Below are 18277 nucleotides of genomic sequence, written 5' to 3'. Positions count from 1 at the left end.
AAATGACATTATTAGAAATATCAACTTGAATAACATATTAGAAAACCTTATCCATATCTAATGTGCAAGAAAGTGCTAAGATAATGAAGAATAATTATAACAACAAAGATTATTACTTCAATTAACCAAAAGATGGATTACCTAATATGTACATTACACTAGAATATATACAATATTCCAAGCTTTGAGGTACACTTTTATTCATTTCCTCTATTATAAGAAAAAGGAAAGCTTGGAAAATCCTAATCTAATCAAACTAAAGTTAATTAGCTTGGTGTTTTGTAGATAATCTCTTAAGCAACTCATAGGTAGTGACCATAGTAGCAGCAGACATTGACATTGAAGCCCATCTTGGACCCAACCCTCTATAACAAGCTGCAAATCCTCCTTCCTTGACCAAATCCCTAACCGTCTGCGCCACCGTAGGCGGCCGGCCTCGGCTGTTTCGGTCCGCCTCCAAGACCTGCAACCTAGTCTTGATGGTGTCAAGCGGCATGGTAAACAATGCTGAAAACCCACTAGCCAATGCAGCACTTACACCTTGAACACCCACCATACACAAAGGATTTGGGTCTAAAATCTTGCCATTTTCACAATTTTTATCATCATTTTTCCACTTACATTTGTAACAACTAATTCCATCCCAAATTAACCTGTAAGAAACAGAGTAAGAACCCCACCAAACTGCACTAGAAGGTGCATATGTTAGAGTAGAAATGCCAAATCCTCTGTATAACCCTCTAATTCCATCAACACTCATAATCTTCCTAAATGCATCAAACCCATTTAAGTAATTTGAAGTGGGTGAACTTGAAAACCCATTTTTGGGAAAGTTTCCTTGAACCATGAGTCTTTGGCTCACAACATCAACTGGGGTCCAAACTAGTTGAGCAGCCATTGATGCACTTAAACCAGCTGCAGCATTAGCAATAGTAGCTGATGAAGTTTCAGAGAATCCAACTCTAATACTTGCTTTCCCAATATTACTCTTGGTTACTTCAAGGGCAGCCATGTATAAGGCTCGAGCTGGGATCGTACCCATTAGAGAGGTCCCAAACCCTCTATAGAATGATCGAGGGCCTTCCTGTCTAAACATCAGGAACGCCATCTTCGAACATGGTATCGGAGCCAGATTGACCTGCTGTCGGGTTTTTAGCACGACAGCAGGGTATAGAGCCGCCGATACCCCTGAAAAAAGGGCGGCTCCTAAAACGAAGAACCTTGATTTGTCAAGCATGTGCCAATCTACATCTGCTGGCAAGCGGATTTCCCTAGATTCCTCTTCAACTGCTCCTAAACTCATCTTTGAAAATACCCCACTTAGCTACTTAGCTCACTTCAATCACACTAAGAATAAATCAAATCTCAAGATGCTTTAAATCAACAAATTTGGAATAAATCTGAACTGGGTATTGGAAATTTTGTTTCTTTGAGGAAATATATCAAACAATTGGTAGGCAATAAGAAAACACACTAAAAACACCCCAGAAAATCAAGAATCAAACGAGAAAAAGAAGCTAGGTTCAACTTAATCTCATTTTTTAGATGAATGATGATATGCTAATTTGGGGATCTGGGTATTGAATGTTGAATCTGAGGAGAGAGAAAGTGATGATTGAAGAAAGAAAGATGATAAGGAATTGGCGTCAGCTGAGAGCATGAAAGTGAGCAGAAAAAAAGTAGCTTTTTAAAGAAGGATTTTATAGAAAGTGGATAAATACGTGTAGGTTGATGTTTGGAAATACTTCACTCTGTAATTAAAATATTAAAAATTAAAATTAAAATTTAAATAAATCCAAAATTTGCCAATGGAATGGGAAGACCTGTGGTACCAAGTTTAGTGGTTTTTAGCTCTAAATTATGAACCATTGGGCAGAGCAATTGTTTTTTTTATTCATAGATGTTTTGGATTTTAACTATCACCGTTACATGCATTTTTTTTAAAAAAAAAAAATAATTACTCCCTCCATTTTTAAATACTTGCTCAATTTCTTTATGCGTGGAGTTTTAGAAAAAATATTGAAGAAAATAATAAAATATGGAGGTAGTGGGGTTTGTGGAAGAATAAAAAGTTGTAAAAAACAAAAGTAGGTGAGAGAATTGGAGGAGATTGAATATGAAATTAATAAAATATGATTTATGTTGGATCCATTAGTTGAGAGCAATGAATTAAACATTGTAAAAGCTTTCCAAATAAGGAAATGGAACAAGTATTTAAAAACGGCTGGAAATGAAAAGTGGAGCAAGTATTAAAAACGGAAGGAGTAATAGAGTGCTTCGTATAAGGAGTAAATTATACAGTACGTAGAATTCTTTGTCTTTATTTACTTGCAATTTTTTTAGAGTTGGCAATCGCTGACATGATACCACAATACAATTAAATATCGGGGACTACAAGCACACAAAATTATTGAAAGAAAACATGAAGTCAATATAATACAAAATCAACTTAAACAATGCCCGTTTTGATAAATTATTCAAATTATGCAGTTATCTTACTTTTTACAACGAAATTTTAGATTAAATTTGTTTAGGAGAAAAATCTTTTTTTTTTTTGGATTTTTTTTCCCCAATCCATTTAATATAAACAAATATTTCAACAATGGTAATTTTTTTTTCCTTTTTTTTTTTTTTTTTGTGTGTGTGTGCATCTAGACGATCAGATGTCCTCATTTCCTCCCTTATGTTCCTCTCATTTTAACAACGCTTAATTTTCATTTCACTCTGGCTAAAGATGACAGTAGGTCGTATTGGCAAGCTGGTTAGTAATAGAACACTCAATTTCTTAATTCCCGAATTCTCGTTGTGAAATATTAAAATTAGGTACATTAATAAGAAACGGAGGAAGACACCATAGCGAAATGGTGTCATATTGGGTTGTTGCGTTCAATTTGCCTTATCAAGTTTTATTGGGCCAAAGGCATGCCTCAAGTTTGCTTGTGCTTTCTTAATCTAATAAAAATTTGGAACAAGCACAACCTTAGCCTCAAGGCCCTCAACACATGCAATGTGCTAGTGTCATGCCTAAGCCAAGCCAAGCCAAACCAAATTCATATTCATCTCAATGCCTAGTTTCACTTTTAAAAAACTGTATAGATGAAAATGAAGTTTGAAACTTGATTTTCTTTTACTCCGTAAATCATATCCTGTTTGAAACAAATTAAGCTTAGAATGTTTTCACTTAAAACAAGCAGAAGCTTACATTATTTAATACGAAAACTTCACCATGTCTTTTAATATGAAAAAAAAAAAATTCTTAAAACTACCATTAAAATTGGACCCTTGTACTATATAGTTAGGAACCATGTATTGCACATGTATTTATCATTTTTTTGCCATGAAGCACCGGTTATGACTCGTATGAGGGATGTAATTGACCCTCCAATTTGGCTCCTTAAAATGAAATCCAACATCTTTTGGAGATAGTGATGGTTTAAATTTATGCACCACACAATTTTTATTTTTTTTTTTAAAAAATGAAATAACCAGAAATTTGAACAAGAATATGAAAAAGAAAGTAATTAGCCAAATTTAAAAGAAAAATCATCTAAACACATAGAAGCAAAGAGGGAATTTCTACCCCAAAGTATCTATTATATTTGGTTTCACAAGTGCACAACCAGTATGAGATAACAAATCAATCTGCTAGACCAAACGTGCATGATAGTAAACAGATTACTCGTACTTTCATATAAAGTACTCCCTCCGTCTAAGAGTGACATGCTAAACTTGACACATATACAATGTACTAGTTTGACCTTAAATATATAACTAAATATTACAAAAAAATATATAAAAGTTGATATTATGAAATTTTGTATTAATACCTACTTATATTTAACGATATATTTCAATATATTTTTTTATTTTTTTAATACATTCCCAAAAAAAAAAAAAAAAGTAACGGTCAAAGTTTGTTTTTTTTCACTTGTATTATATAGGAAAGGGAGTTTGAATATATCCTTGGTTTATTTTGGAATAAGATAACAAATACACCTAATGCGATCGGAATATATAATTTAGGTAGTAAGGAGATTATTAACTAATACTTCCTCCGCTTTTTTAGTTGCATCACTTTTGTTTCCGTGAATTTTAGGCATTTTTTTTTGGAGTAGATAGAGGTAGAAAGAAAAAATAAATGGAGCCCATGTGGTTAGGAATTAATTTAAGAAAGTTATGCAAAAAAAAAAAAAAAAAAAAAACAAAGAAAGTATATAATTTGAAAAAAAAGTAATTTTTAATACTAAAAAAAATAATAATAAATATGGACGGAATATTTCTCGAGATATTTTTTTGGTAGCCGGTGTACCATTTTGCATATATAATACAAAAGGTAGTCTGCTGATAACAAAACCTGAGGTCGTATTTCACTAGCGGACCTACGTTGGAGCAAGGGGTAGCACGTGCTACCTCTCAAAAAAAAAAAAAAAAAAAATACTGTAAAAATGCTACAGCAAGTTTTTATATAATTATTGTAATGTAATTTAATCAGTGTTGCTCCGGTGGTGTAGGAGTTGTAAAGATAATTGTTGCATGCGTGCAGGTCAGGGGATCGAATCCTCTTGGCAACAAATTTAATTTTTTAATTATTTTTTTTATATAAAAGCTTTGTACATAGTATTCATTTTTACATTTTTATTAACAGGAAAACTAGCTTTCTAATCTAGAATACTCGCTCCATTCATAGAGTTCTTGCCATTTCCATGCATAGCTTGTTTTCCGATGCTCATATTTGACCATTAATTTACTTAGTTTTATATTAGTAACAATATTTATGAAAAATTACATTGAAATGTATACAAAAAAAAATCGCATGTGATAATTCGTTTCTTATATTCAATACTTATTATATAAAACTTTGACCGATAGATTATACTTATACATTATAATTCATGGAACATAAGGAATACTATTTAATTTGATTGTAGTATATTGAAAACTAGAATATAAATCATATTATTTGTAAAATAAATTTTTGAAAAATAAAAGTAAATAAATGTTTAGAAATGGTTAATTATTACTTTCTCCGTTTTGAATAATTTAGCATGATTGGCATATATATCAACAAAGAACTTTTAACAATCTGAAACTATAAACAAATACAAATTATAAAATTTGATATTGGCCTGGGAAAGTGTACATTAATACGATTATAACAAGTATTCACGCAACTATATTTAATCATATGGATAAAGCACCAATATTAGTCAATGTGCCTTTTTTTTTTGGTCAAAACAATGTATATATGAATATAGTAAAATGGTCAAAAATGGGCATACACTTGATAAAATATGGAATGGTATATGACAAGACGACACATTATATAAAAGTTAACCTAATTCGTTCGCGACAATCTAAATAGTTTATTATAAGTTTCTAATAATTAAGGGTTTCTTAAATTATCTAATGCATAGTGCTACCCTAATTAGAAATCCTAGATCCGCCATTGGTCGTATTATTTTGCACACACCATTAATAGTCTTGATGATTTTAACCAATTTTTCTATTCTCATCTTGATTGTGAATTTAATTGTTATTATATTGAATTTAGGATTATTAATTGAAATTTTTAAGAATTTTGCGAACAGCTGAGTTTAATTGGTATGAATAAATTGGTTTGAATAGCCCTTTGATGTCATAAAGAATTCAACTCCACCATTCTATTTTTATTGCAAAATTGAATTAAAATATGTGAATCCAGGCAATTTAGGGGTTTTATTCAAATGAAAAATTTGAGACAAAGTGTTAGAGCAGTTAGTTTAAGTGAATTTGTGTTTGGTACGGAGTACACTGAAATTGAACTAGCTTTCCATCCCAAGTGATTGACTTGGTACCTTAACTTCTGCGTAGATACACTTGAAACTTGAAAGTACAATACACTTCCACGGTTCAAGTGTTCACCACTTGTTTTTTTTCAAAGTATAAGGAAAGTAAAACACTAAGTTTGGTTGACGAAAAGATTTCCTAGGAAATATGCATACTTGTTTCGTTGACAATAATGTAGAAATTGGAATTTCCCACAAAATAGGGGAATTAACTTACCTAGTCTTCCGTGGAATTTTCCATGAGAACTAAAAATTCGTACATCCAACCAAACAATTTTTGGTTTTCTAGGAATTACAATTTTATAAGAATTTCTACTTCCTACATCCAACCAAACAAGACCTAAAACCCCAATGCGTAGGGCTGGCCATATCGGATATCCGATCCGATTCGATCCAAAAATTTCAGATTGACAAGAAATTGATCCGAATCCGATCCGAAAAAACTGGGTATCCGATTTTCGGGTATCCGAAATTTCGGATCGAATCACCGGATATCCGACCCGAAATTATTAATTGGGAAATAAATGCTACACAGCATTATACGAGAACAAAACTGAGTATTTTTTAGGGGATTGATTTTATAAAGTACATACTTAATATCTAATGTTCAACCATTACACTTGAATCTACCCTCAAGGTAACCAATGCAATTTACTGTCAGTGCTATTTATAATTAGCATAATATCAAAACTAAAATGCTATTTATAATTAGCAAAGGTCAAAACTAAAATGCAGAACATTTATTTAAAAGAAATCTACTGTCGAAAGACGAAGGATCGAGTGAAGAGTGTCGATTGTTGAGTGATGGTTGATGAGTTGTAGATCTGTGCGTGGCTCCGCCGCGGCGCTGCTCCAGTGAGAGGGTCGTGAGGATGTGGTGGGTGATTGGGTGGCTCCGCTACGGCGCTGCTCTGCTGCGGCTGGGCGAATTAGTGAAGTGGTGGCCTAGGTGGAACAATGTGTGTTTGCCGGAGGGAGTTTGGGACTTTGGTCCTTTGGGCCCAGTACCTGATCCCTACACCCGGGTGTACCATAAGCATGGTAAACTCGGCCCAAAACGACACCCCTATGTAAATAAAACACGGGTCGCATTAAAGCCTTAAATAAAAAAAAGAAAGTCAACGAACATTGTGTTGAATTAAGAAGAACGCGAGAATTTTTCAGGATAAATCTTTAATTATGGGAAAAGATCTACCCATGACTCATATTAACTGATAAAATCTTTTCAAAAATTATCATTTTTCAAAATTAGTTTCGCTCTCTCTCCAAAAATGTAGTTTCTCATAATTTTTTTATTCTCTAATATTATTTCACCCAAAAATAATTTACGATTTCATTTTTAAATTTCAAAATTCAAATTTTTAAATTTTATTTTCAAAATTTCAGCTTTCAAATTTTTTATTTCATTCATATTTTTCACCAATTATATATATAGTTATAATATTTATTGTAGGTTCAGTTTATATATTTCTTGTAATGTTCTATATGTGATTTAATAATGTTCTTTATTAGAAAACATGATGTACTTTATAGTTATTTGCAATGTACAATTAATTTTCAAAATTATAATCTTTCCTTATGTCCATAATTATATCATATAATGATTTTTATTAAATTAGATCTTTTGATACATTATTTTAAATGTCCATGTTCCTTGATTGTAATTGCAATGCACTTTTATGTCACATAATATTTATTGCTTATTGTGAAATGTTCTTTGAATTTGTTTGAATCGTGGTAGGTATAATATATATAAGTTATGTTCATTACATAATATTATCATGTTCTTTAATAAAATTACGGATGTTCGTTAGATCTGAATAACAATTATAATAGAGGAGATCTCAAAAAAATATCGTCATCAACCTTCATGATCTTGATTTCAAAAAAAAAAATACATAGTTAATGATAATTAATATTTAAAAAAAAAAACATATAGGATAAATCATAAAGAACATCGAATCAAAGAACATACATGATAATTAAAGAACATCGAATCAAAGAACATAAGGGATAAAAATAAAGAACATTCATATGATTGTTCAATAATTATAATAACGAACATAAGTACACTTTATAAAGAACATCATCTTCAACCCTTGAAAAAAAATATAAACATCATCTTCAACCTCTTTCATATGGATCTCAAATTCATAAATATCAAAATTGATAAAAAAAAATTGATAATTTTACAATAATCGTGCAAAATAATAACGAAATATAATCAACCTAATAATCAAAATTCTGAAATTAAAATCATAACAAATAAAATTAAATTACCTTCTCCTACAATGTTCTCATATTCACCACCATTGTCAATATCATTATTATCTTGAGCATTATCAACAAATAAAAAATTAAAATCATGGCGAGATTCTGATTGGTACGACATTATTTTGCTCTGTATTTCTCTCTCTACAAAATTCACTATAAACTTTGTTCTCTCTCTCTTAATTTGAAATTGAAATATGGTGAAATTTAATTTTGGAAATCATTTAAAAAGGGAGAATATCACTACGTTGAAATCCCATGAATTGTGGAAGATATTGGTTTATTTTCATTTATTTATTTATTTTTTTAAATAACAAATTGACAGTTTACAAATAAAATGTTAAAAACACACATTTAACACCAGGTGTACCATGAGCATGGTACACCCTGGTATACTATACAATTTTCATTGTTCCATTAGTTATCCCCAATTTCTTTTGTCTAGTGAGAATATTACTTATCTTGTTTTTAAACATTAAAGGCCATGTTCACTTCACTTTATTTTTGATGAGATGCAATTATTTTTACCGATTCTATATATTTCTTCTTTGAACTTACTGATTTTTATTGAATTGAACTTGTTTTTCTAAACTGAAATTATTTTTACTGAAGTGAATTTAATTTTACTAATTTAAACTTATTTTTAATAAATATTTTTTTATAAGGTGAAGCGAACAAAGCCTAACTTTAAAATATTTTGGCTATTTCTATGCATATTAATTTTAAACTAGGCATAATGTTTTGGTTGAATGTTTCTAATTATGTGTGTTAATGTTGATTAGATGGCTGATTGGTCTAAGTTGCCCCATGACATTCTCGGTTTGATTGCATTGGAATTGGAGTCAATTGAAGACTGTTTATTTCTCTGCGGTATGTCATTCAGGGAATTGTGCCTTCGCTATGGTTAAACTCCAATGGAGTCGTTCAAATAAACCAACACCATGGTTGTTGCTAGGTGAGCCTAATAATAACAATAGTGATGGTAATAGGAAAATCTTAAGTATTGGCAGAAATAAGTGTTATGAATTAAGTCTCCCAGAGACTTTTGGGGCGAGATGTTGGGGTTCACCATATGGATGGATCTTGATGCTACACCGTGACAAGAAAATCGAATTATATAATCCAATTACAAAAGCTCAATTAAACCTCCCATCTATATTAACGATGCCATTTGATCCAGAAGATGAGATCTTTGAGGATGAATATATAGATGATCTTGAGTATTGGCAGAAACTGTGCGCAGGTTCATCATTTTAAAGATGCCCCGAATTGATGATGTTGATGAGTTTGTTGTAATGGCAATCCATCGGAGGCATGACGATCTAGCATTTGCTCGGCTCGGAGACCAAGCGTGGACGTCGATACACACTCCCTTGCAGTGGATATTATCACGTAATTGATGTGTGTTTTTGGGACGGAGTATTACTCATTTTATATCAAGATGGAACACTTAATTATTGTGATTTGGAGAAAACTGATAAATGTAACCTTCAACCTCCCTCCTATACGGCCAAGCTTTATTTACCTGTTCCCTGCGACGTTTTGAAATATGCAGTTATTGGGATGGGAGAGATGTATATGGTGGTGCTTGAGGGTCATTTGCACGTAGTCTCTCGAATGAAGAGAGGAAATGAGGATAATGGGCGTTCGGGCTACCATACTTGTGGTTTTCTAGTCCACAAACTTGACGTTGAGAAAAAAATGTGGGAGGAAGTTAAGGATTTGGGAGATTTTTTGTTATTTGTCGGTAATAACACATCAATTGTTGCTAATATATTAAAGGCTACTAATTGTAAACGGAATGCTATTTACTTTAACGATGATGAAGAAGATTATTGGAATGCAAATGAATGTATCAGATTTCGTGGACATGATATGGCATTTTCAAATAATAGTGGTGACCCATTATATGATAATAAGCCCTACTACGGTAACGGTGACCCATTATATGATAGGCGTGGATATGAGATGACATTTTCAAGATACAAAAAATTTTACGAAGGTGATGATGCGCTTTGTGAGAATTCATCTCCTACCTGGTTTATACCCAAGTTTTAGATATTTTATCTTTGTAAGAATTCATCTCCTACATGATTTATTATTATACAAGTAATTATTTAATATTTTTAGTTGAGTGTTTGACCATCCATAGTCCATTGTTAGATATGGGCCATTTTTATATACCTAGTGCCCAAATGTTAAGGCCAGATATTAGACAATGGTACGAATATGAAGACCATAAAAGGCAATTACAATTTAAACACCATGGAGGGCATGGACAGCGCTAATGAGCTTATTCCATGGCCTACTCATTGATTAGTATCAAAAACTTAATACTAAAATAGACATTGAAAGTGACACATGTCACATCATAATGCTGTTTTTTCCTCCAAAACTCACCTTTCCTTTTTAACCTTTTTAACCTTTTTTTTTTTTTTTTTTTTTTTTAACATTCGACATTCATAAATAATTTGTATATTGAAAGACACGTCAGACGTAGTGACAATTAACATCTCCTTTTGTATATATATATATTTTTTATATATATCTATTATCTACAATTAAACTTTTAAGACAAAAAACAAAAATGATCAAACTACAATTATTGATTAGGTTCAAACACATTTTTTTTATAGCAATAAAGAATGACAATATCGTATATGTAGAGCACCAATCCATAAACTAAAAATGTAATAATATAAATTAGTGTTGCCCAATTATTTTGTGTGTGTGTGCGCGCGCTTTTACTAAGAGATTTCAGTCTGTTGTTGCACTTTTACTAAGAGATTTTAGTCTGTTGTTTGATTAATTTTTGATGTTTATTACAAAGGCATTTATAAATAAGCATTACACTTTGTAGGAATTTCGCGATATTCTGAGGGAAATTCCGTCGGAAAGGTCCATTCCGACGGAATTCCTGACGGATTTTATTCTGTCGGAGTCAAGTTTGACTTAATTGGGAAGTCCATCGCAAGTTTCCGACAGAAAATTCCGTCGCAACAAGCCAAGCTTCCGAAGGAATTTTCCGTCGGAATATACCTCTTCCGACGGAAAATTCCGTCGAAATATACTACCTTCGGACAGAAATTTCCGTTGGAAATTAAATATGAAAAAAAATCCCCACCCACCACCAGCCCACCTCCTGCCCCCCTACCCACCCATACCCCAGACCCACCCTTAACCCAGACCCTTAACACCACCGACACCACCACATTCCCACCCCAATACCAAACCAAATCGACACCACCACAAGTCCACAACCCCATCCCAACACCACCTACACCACCACAACAGCTCACCCACACCAAACCAAACCGACACCACCACAACCCCACTCCATAACCACCGACACCACCACAACCCTACCCCATAACCACCGACACCACCACAACAACCGACCCACACCAAACCAAACCGACACCACCACAACCCCACCCCATAACCATCGACACCACCACAACAACCTACCCCACCACCACCGACACCACCACACCACCACCATTAACCCCAAAAAAATCAGAAATAACCCCAAAAAAACCCTAAAAAATTCAAAAAACCAAACTTAAACAAGGAAAATTAATAGAAATGTATAAATACATAATTGTCTACTAAATTTTATAAATTAACATTACAATTACATATACAATTAACTAGATCTAAACACAAACCTAAATTACAAGATCTACAATTGATGTTTAGGTTGTTGTTGATGAAATCGAGTCCAGCTCAACGATTCCAAGCCTTGTTTTGACGCTGAACCTCAGTCGTCCCCTGAAAATTCGTCGGGAAATCTAGAGCCGTTTATGGGTTTTAAAGCTTCTGTGAGTGAGGGGTTGCGTATGGGTTGCGGTGAAAGAGGAGGTGAGGAGAGAGAAAGAGAGGAGGAGAGGAGAGAGAAAGAGAAATGAATAGAAGGAGGAGATGGAAAAGGGGCGGGGAGAGAGAAAGAGAAATGAAAAGGGAAGGGGGTAGGGGGTCCGGATTTCATTTAGGGTTTTATTTTTGATTTTTTTTAAACAAATTTCCGACAGAAAAGGCCTAAATTTGTCGGAAATTTCTAACGGAATTAAAATCCGTCGGAATTTTTCCTACGGATTTAAAACCGTAGGAAATTACTATGTTCCGACGATTTTTTTCCCTCGGAATTTAAAGCTTCCGACGGAATTTTCCGTCGGGAGAAATTTTCCGAGAGAATATTCCGTTGGAAGCAGTAAATTCCGAGGGATAAAAAATCCGTCGGAATATTTCCGAGGGATTTTCCGTCGCAACTTATATTTTCCGACGGATTTTTTGACAGACCAAAATTCCGTCGGAATATTTGAATTTTCCAACGGAATTTAAGTCCGTCGGAACAAATCCGTTGAAAAACGACCTAATCTAGTAGTGTTGGTTGACATAGGAAATGAGTTCTCAAAGGAAATTATACTTCATGGGAAGTAATTCCCCCTTGTTCATTTCCTAGGAATTAACTTAAATTTGTTTGGTTGATAATGTAGGAACTTTGATTTTAAGGAATTTATTTCCTATGTTTTATTAGTTAACTTGATAATTTTTTATTCAAGGTAACAAATTTGGAGAGAGAAAGAAAGAGATTAAATTATTAGTGGTAATAATGCAAGTAGATCCCACAATAATCATGGGGATTATGACTTACCGGGGGGGGGGGGGGGGAGGGGTTGATCTCAAGGATGAGATCTATTTATAAAAGCAATGATTTTTCTCTTGAGTTTATTTTCTCTTTATGTTTGTTGTATGGCGAGATATAGAATTGAAGATTTAGGGTTTCATAATCCCTACAAGAATCTGGAGGACCACATGAGTATTTACACTCAAACAACTACGCATAAGTGGATTTCAAGCCGAATTAGTGCGAACTCATAGATTGTATTGCTTCAGGTGAAGTTTTTTTATCAAGCCGATTGTTAATCAAATCTACAATGCATTTAGTTTTAAGGTGTGTACTTGTGTTGAAATTCTTGATTTTCTAGGAATTATATGTAAGTGCTGTTTGACTATATTTTATAAATGAAATCACTTTTCTTCTTGTCAAAAAAAGGAGGGGAGGGGGTGGGTGGGTTTGGTAAGTGAATTCCCATGTTTATGGGAATTTAAACTTTACCCTTGGAATTTCCATTTCCTCCACTTTGATAAATTTGTGCCAACCAAACAACGCATGCTATATCCATTTCTTAGGAAATAGAATTTCCTATGTTTTTTACCTCCAACCAAACAACACCTACATTGTTGTTGTTATTATTATTATCATTAATTATTTTAGTATTAATATTTTTTTGAAACAATTATGTTATTATTATTAGGATAATGATATATGTAGCCCTTAGGGCTATATATAAGTATTAAATGTTCTTTCTAAAATGGAATTAAGTTGGGAATTCATGACAAAATCACACGTAAATCGATGTAATTAATGTTAATTTATCCTCAATATTTCCATTTTTAACTTCCTATACATAGCTCTTAGGGCTATGTTTATCATTTTTCTTATCAATAACATAATATTAAAACAGATACCAGGAATGACACGTGTTTCGGGGTTTTCCGATGTCTTGCGGGAGAGTTACAATTCCGGGACTGGTATCCTTGCGCCTGTACCTGCAAAACAACGGATACTCCTTGTGGTGGGAGCTCCGCCTCCAACGGTCAAGTTAGTACTTGTTTGAGGAGTGATAAATGCGGAAAGTAAAGGTGGGAGATCTGGTTCCTCTTGGGGAGGAGTGATCAATGTGTTTTGGTTTTCTCTAGGTGAGAGTCATTCTGCTGAATCCCCTTTAATGAGGATTAATTAAGTATTTATAGTCTTGAGAAGCGTGCCAATTTTAGGTTTAGGTTAACCAGGGCAAATTGGGTTTCTCTCGGACTTTGGGCCTTGGTGGCCATTTTGCCTATTTGGCATATGGGAGGCCACGTGGCGTGGCCTGATTAGTCCATGTTGGACCTCTTAGGGTGACAAATGGCGGACGTTGATTGGCCCACGTGGTGGACACGTGGCAGGTCCGGATTGGTCCATTTGTCATGGGTAATTTTTACCCTAAACATTTTCCCCTCGGAAGGAGTAATTTCTCTTTCCAGGAGGGATTGCTCCTTTCGAAAGTTAGACCCTTGAAGCTTTGCTAGTTCGGCATCTTGTCTAGTTCTAATGGGAGATGGACTTGATTAACTTAGAAAATTTTGATACCTTGGGCGGTATGACATTTTCAAAGTTAATCAATCATAATAATGATTGCCGCCGAACTAGACAGATGCCGATTCTTTGCCCCACTATGCAGATAGCCCCTGATCAGGTGGACTGTCAACTATTGCATAAGGGGTAAGCGTTTAGCATTATTCGGCCATTGGCCTCTTTTGATTCAATATACTAAGTTTGGTACTTAGTTTATTTCGTTGGGGGATGGCTGGTCGTCTGCTTTGGTGGCTGCATAGAAGCAGGCGTCAGACAGGACGTCCAACCAAAGTAGCTACGCCTGTTGGGTTACAGACGGCAGCTTTAAGTATAGCCAACCTAGTAAGAATAGTGGTCGAGTACCTTTGTTTACCAAAAAACAGACGGACTCCTCATACCTTTTAGGTTCCGTACTAAGGAGGGCGACTGGTTAACCTTGCGGTTAGTCAATCACTGCCTATTTTGTTTGAGTGGTAGGGAAACCAGGCGGCGGGGGCCGGATAGTCCCCTTGATTCGCCAAGTTTTTCTTGGCTATTAACTCAAAGGTTGTTAACCTAGCAGGAGTAGTGGTTGAGAGCCCCTGTTTGCTAAAAACAGGCGGGCGACTCATACCTTTTAGGCTCCATACTAAGTTTGAGAGAGTGACTATGAGTTAACATGGGAGTTACTCAGTCTCCGTCACTCTCTAGCTTGAGTAGTAGAGGTACCAGGCGGCGGAGGCCGGCTGATCCCCTTGATTCGCCAATGTTTGTTGGCTATTAGCTTAAGGAGTGGTTACCTAGTAGGAATAGGGGTTTGAGTGCCCCTGTTTGCCAAAAAACAGGCGGTCTACTCAAACCTTTTAGGTTCCATACCAAGTTTGAGGGAGTGCCTATGAGTTGACTTTGGTGTTACTCAGTCGTCGTCACTCCTGCTTGAGTAGTAAAGGTACCAGGCGGCGGAGGCCGGCTGAACCTTTTGATTCGCCAATGTTTGTTGGCTATTAACTCAAGAGGTACCCCCTGAATTTATCCCAAGTAATACAGGGGGTCATCCGACTCAGATGTCAACTGCTACCACTGGTTTGGTTAGTGATAGAGTTATCCTTGTCTCAAAAACGGCTACGTGGTTGCCCTTGGGGACAGTCGTATAGGTGCCGTGTAATTAGTTTATAGAGCAATGTTCCACCCAAAAGGGAGCTGCTCTCTGCGACGAATTTTATCCGGAGGGATGCCGTCGGACGCCTGCTATGATGTTGGGACAGGTCGTATTAGTTTAAAAATTGGATAAGTTGGCTTGGCGCCTGGGCTGATCATCGGGCCTGTGGCCTTGGTTAGTTCTTGGCGAACGTAGGTGCTAAGTAAGAAGAGGGAAGCCGCTTGTTTAGGCACATGGTCGGCCTGGCCCTAATCTTTTTTAGCTAAGTATAAGGGGGGTGGTTGTGTGCTTTGGAACTAGTCGACCCTCTTCTATGGAGAGTAGCCGACTACATGTCCAGACGGCATGCCCCTCTAGTGATAGAGTAAAATAATCAAAGCAGAGAGTAGCCGACTATAGAGGTACCGCTGCTATACTCAATGGAGAGTAGCCGACTGTAAAGGTACAGCGGCATGCCCCTCTGATGATATAGTGATATAATCAATGGAGAGTAGCCGACTGTAAAGGTACAGGCGGCATGCCCCTCTGAATTAGTATCAAGTATTGAAATAATTTCAAGTGTTAGAGTAGATAGATCACTTAGCTCCCTTCCATGGAGGATTGATGACTCTACTTTCTTCGAATGGGGACAGGTGGTCGTGCTAAACTTGTTAATGTGGTTTGCGACCTCGCGGCTCGGCCTACACATTTGCCGCCGGTCATTAGCCCCTTAGTGAAATTAATGAGGGTCGACTGCTTTCATAGCTACGAGACTTCGTCGTATAGGGGGCCGACTACTATTCATGCCGCCTCTCTTGCTTGATAGACTTAGGCAATATTTTTTGAGAGGATCTTATGTTTTTGTCTTATTCCCATGCATGAGAATGACAATTAGCCATACTGTTAGGCAGCATTTTTTATTTATTTATTTATTTATTTATTTTTCAATCATAATAGTGATGATGGTAGCCTAAAACAAGGCTGCAAACCCACGATAAATAATTCCATTCGGTATGCCGCTTGTTTTCCTTAGGCAAGACCTCCAATCCTCAGCTTTGAGACCACGATGCTCGATACCCATGAACGCCTTGTGATTAAATGTTTCCGGAATATCAAGCTAAATATCTCGCATTTTAAGGTTCGACTTTAAATGACCGAATTGTTCATGCGATTGTTCAGGTAGCCGCTTGTTTTCATGCTCAAGTTCGAAGCTATTACTTAAACTTGCTGTTTTACCCAAGAGCCGCCTCCTTGATTTTGCTATCAACATGAGGCGCTTGGTGAAGAAGGCTCGGATACCAAGTGGGCTTTTGTGATTTCTTCGACATGCTAGCGGTCATGTATATAAAAATGAGATATGGGTGTGGCCCATATTATTCTTGGAACGAAGCTTGGGAGCCGGTTGTTCAAACATAGGCGCTCCTACTCCGCCTTGCTCTTTTGAATGGTTTAAGGGGCCGACTGGTTTTGTTATGAGGTGCCGACTGTTATGAACCATTCGAGTGTCTTGATTTTAACGCTTGTGTGCATTTGAGGTAGGAGTCATCAAGCTCTCGCTTATAATCAAGGCCTAAGTTCGAGGCTACATGCTCACACACTCGGCAATGTAACTCATGCCCAACATCGAAGTGCCGGACGCATGGTTAAAGTTGATCGTGGCTACCACCTGCTACTTCGTGGCTGGGACTAGGCCGGCTGCCATTTAGCCGCCTGCTTTTTTTGGGCGAGACGCCAATGCCCAGCTTTCACAATAAGAGAATTAGCACATGAACAAGTTTAAGCATTCACTCTCATGGCCGATTATATTACTACGAGCCAAGCGCTACTCCTCTCGGCAGGCCGTGAGGTTTGAGGTTTATATGTGCGAGTATGTTGGCTGTTTACTTTTGGAAGATCAAGCTGGAACCAAACTCATTTGTATCAAGTATACTTGGCATTATATTTTTGAGCAAAAACCATGCGGTTATACCATGATAAAACATCATATAGAGCAGGCTGGTCTTATCACAATAGCAAAGATCATAGATGCTCGCATGCCGGGGCCGTTTTTGAACCTCAAGTAAACCGAGCACAATGGTTTTTTTGGGTATGGCCGGCTGTAATCTTGAGGAGCACTTGTGATTGTGTAATTATTCACGGTATTCTTGCTTTAAATACATATAGCCGGTTTTTCAAGGCTACCCTCGACGAGCACCGGCTGTTTGGCTGACCGAATGCCGACAAACTCTATAATGTCGCCTGCTCTCAAATGCTGAGAGTGCCGGATGTTTTATCAAGAGCTAACTAATGTTGCGTAGAGATGGCCGGCTGCTATTCATGCACCTAACTCTTGTTTTTTACGGCTGGTTTTCGGTTTTGTTTCAGCTAGACCAAGACCCACTAGTTGACCCGCATATGATGCAAGCTGGAAAAAGTTTCATTTGAATTGAAATACATATGGCATTATAAATGTTGGGTGAGCATATATGGAGCTGGCCGGATGTATTGCTTGCAGCCTTTGATGCCGCCTATATCAAACAGATGCTTGGCATGAGGAGAAATCCGCCTGGTTAGAAGCTCACAAACGACTTCTTCCAGAATTTACTCAGTAATTAAGATTCACCTTGGGTAAGAGCTTCCTCACGGTAATTGCAACGGAAACAATTGAAAATCCTAAATAGGGTGCCGCTTGTTTTTACATGACTAGCCGTTTAATCATTGCTTTGGTTGCAAGGGCCACCTGATTTAATCATTACTGCCGCCTAGTTGGCTGATACTAGGCCGACTGTTTTTAGCGACTGGATGCATTTAACAAAACCATTGTGAAGGCCGGCTGTTTTAGTGCCTCTAGCTGGGACTGAGTTGGAGATGGCTGTTCCGTAACGTTCAGGTTTAATAGTGAAG

At 36.1% G+C, this 18277-nt stretch overlaps 1 protein-coding gene across 1 annotated transcript; it reads right to left on the bottom strand.

Annotated features, from left to right (window-relative positions):
* Window positions 1-94: 94 nt before the first annotated feature.
* LOC110710275 (solute carrier family 25 member 44-like) lies at window positions 95-1702 on the bottom strand. Its single transcript, XM_021888547.1, has one exon. The coding sequence runs from the start codon at window positions 1301-1303 to the stop codon at window positions 263-265; it is 1041 nt and encodes a 346-aa protein (XP_021744239.1). The 5' UTR covers window positions 1304-1702; the 3' UTR covers window positions 95-262.
* Between the last annotated feature and the right edge of the window lie 16575 nt (window positions 1703-18277).

This window comes from Chenopodium quinoa, unplaced genomic scaffold (genome assembly GCF_001683475.1).
Source record: "Chenopodium quinoa cultivar QQ74 unplaced genomic scaffold, ASM168347v1, whole genome shotgun sequence".
NCBI lineage: Eukaryota > Viridiplantae > Streptophyta > Magnoliopsida > Caryophyllales > Amaranthaceae > Chenopodium > Chenopodium quinoa.
Note: the sequence above shows the minus strand (reverse complement) of the source record. Positions and strands in the feature narration are given on the sequence as shown.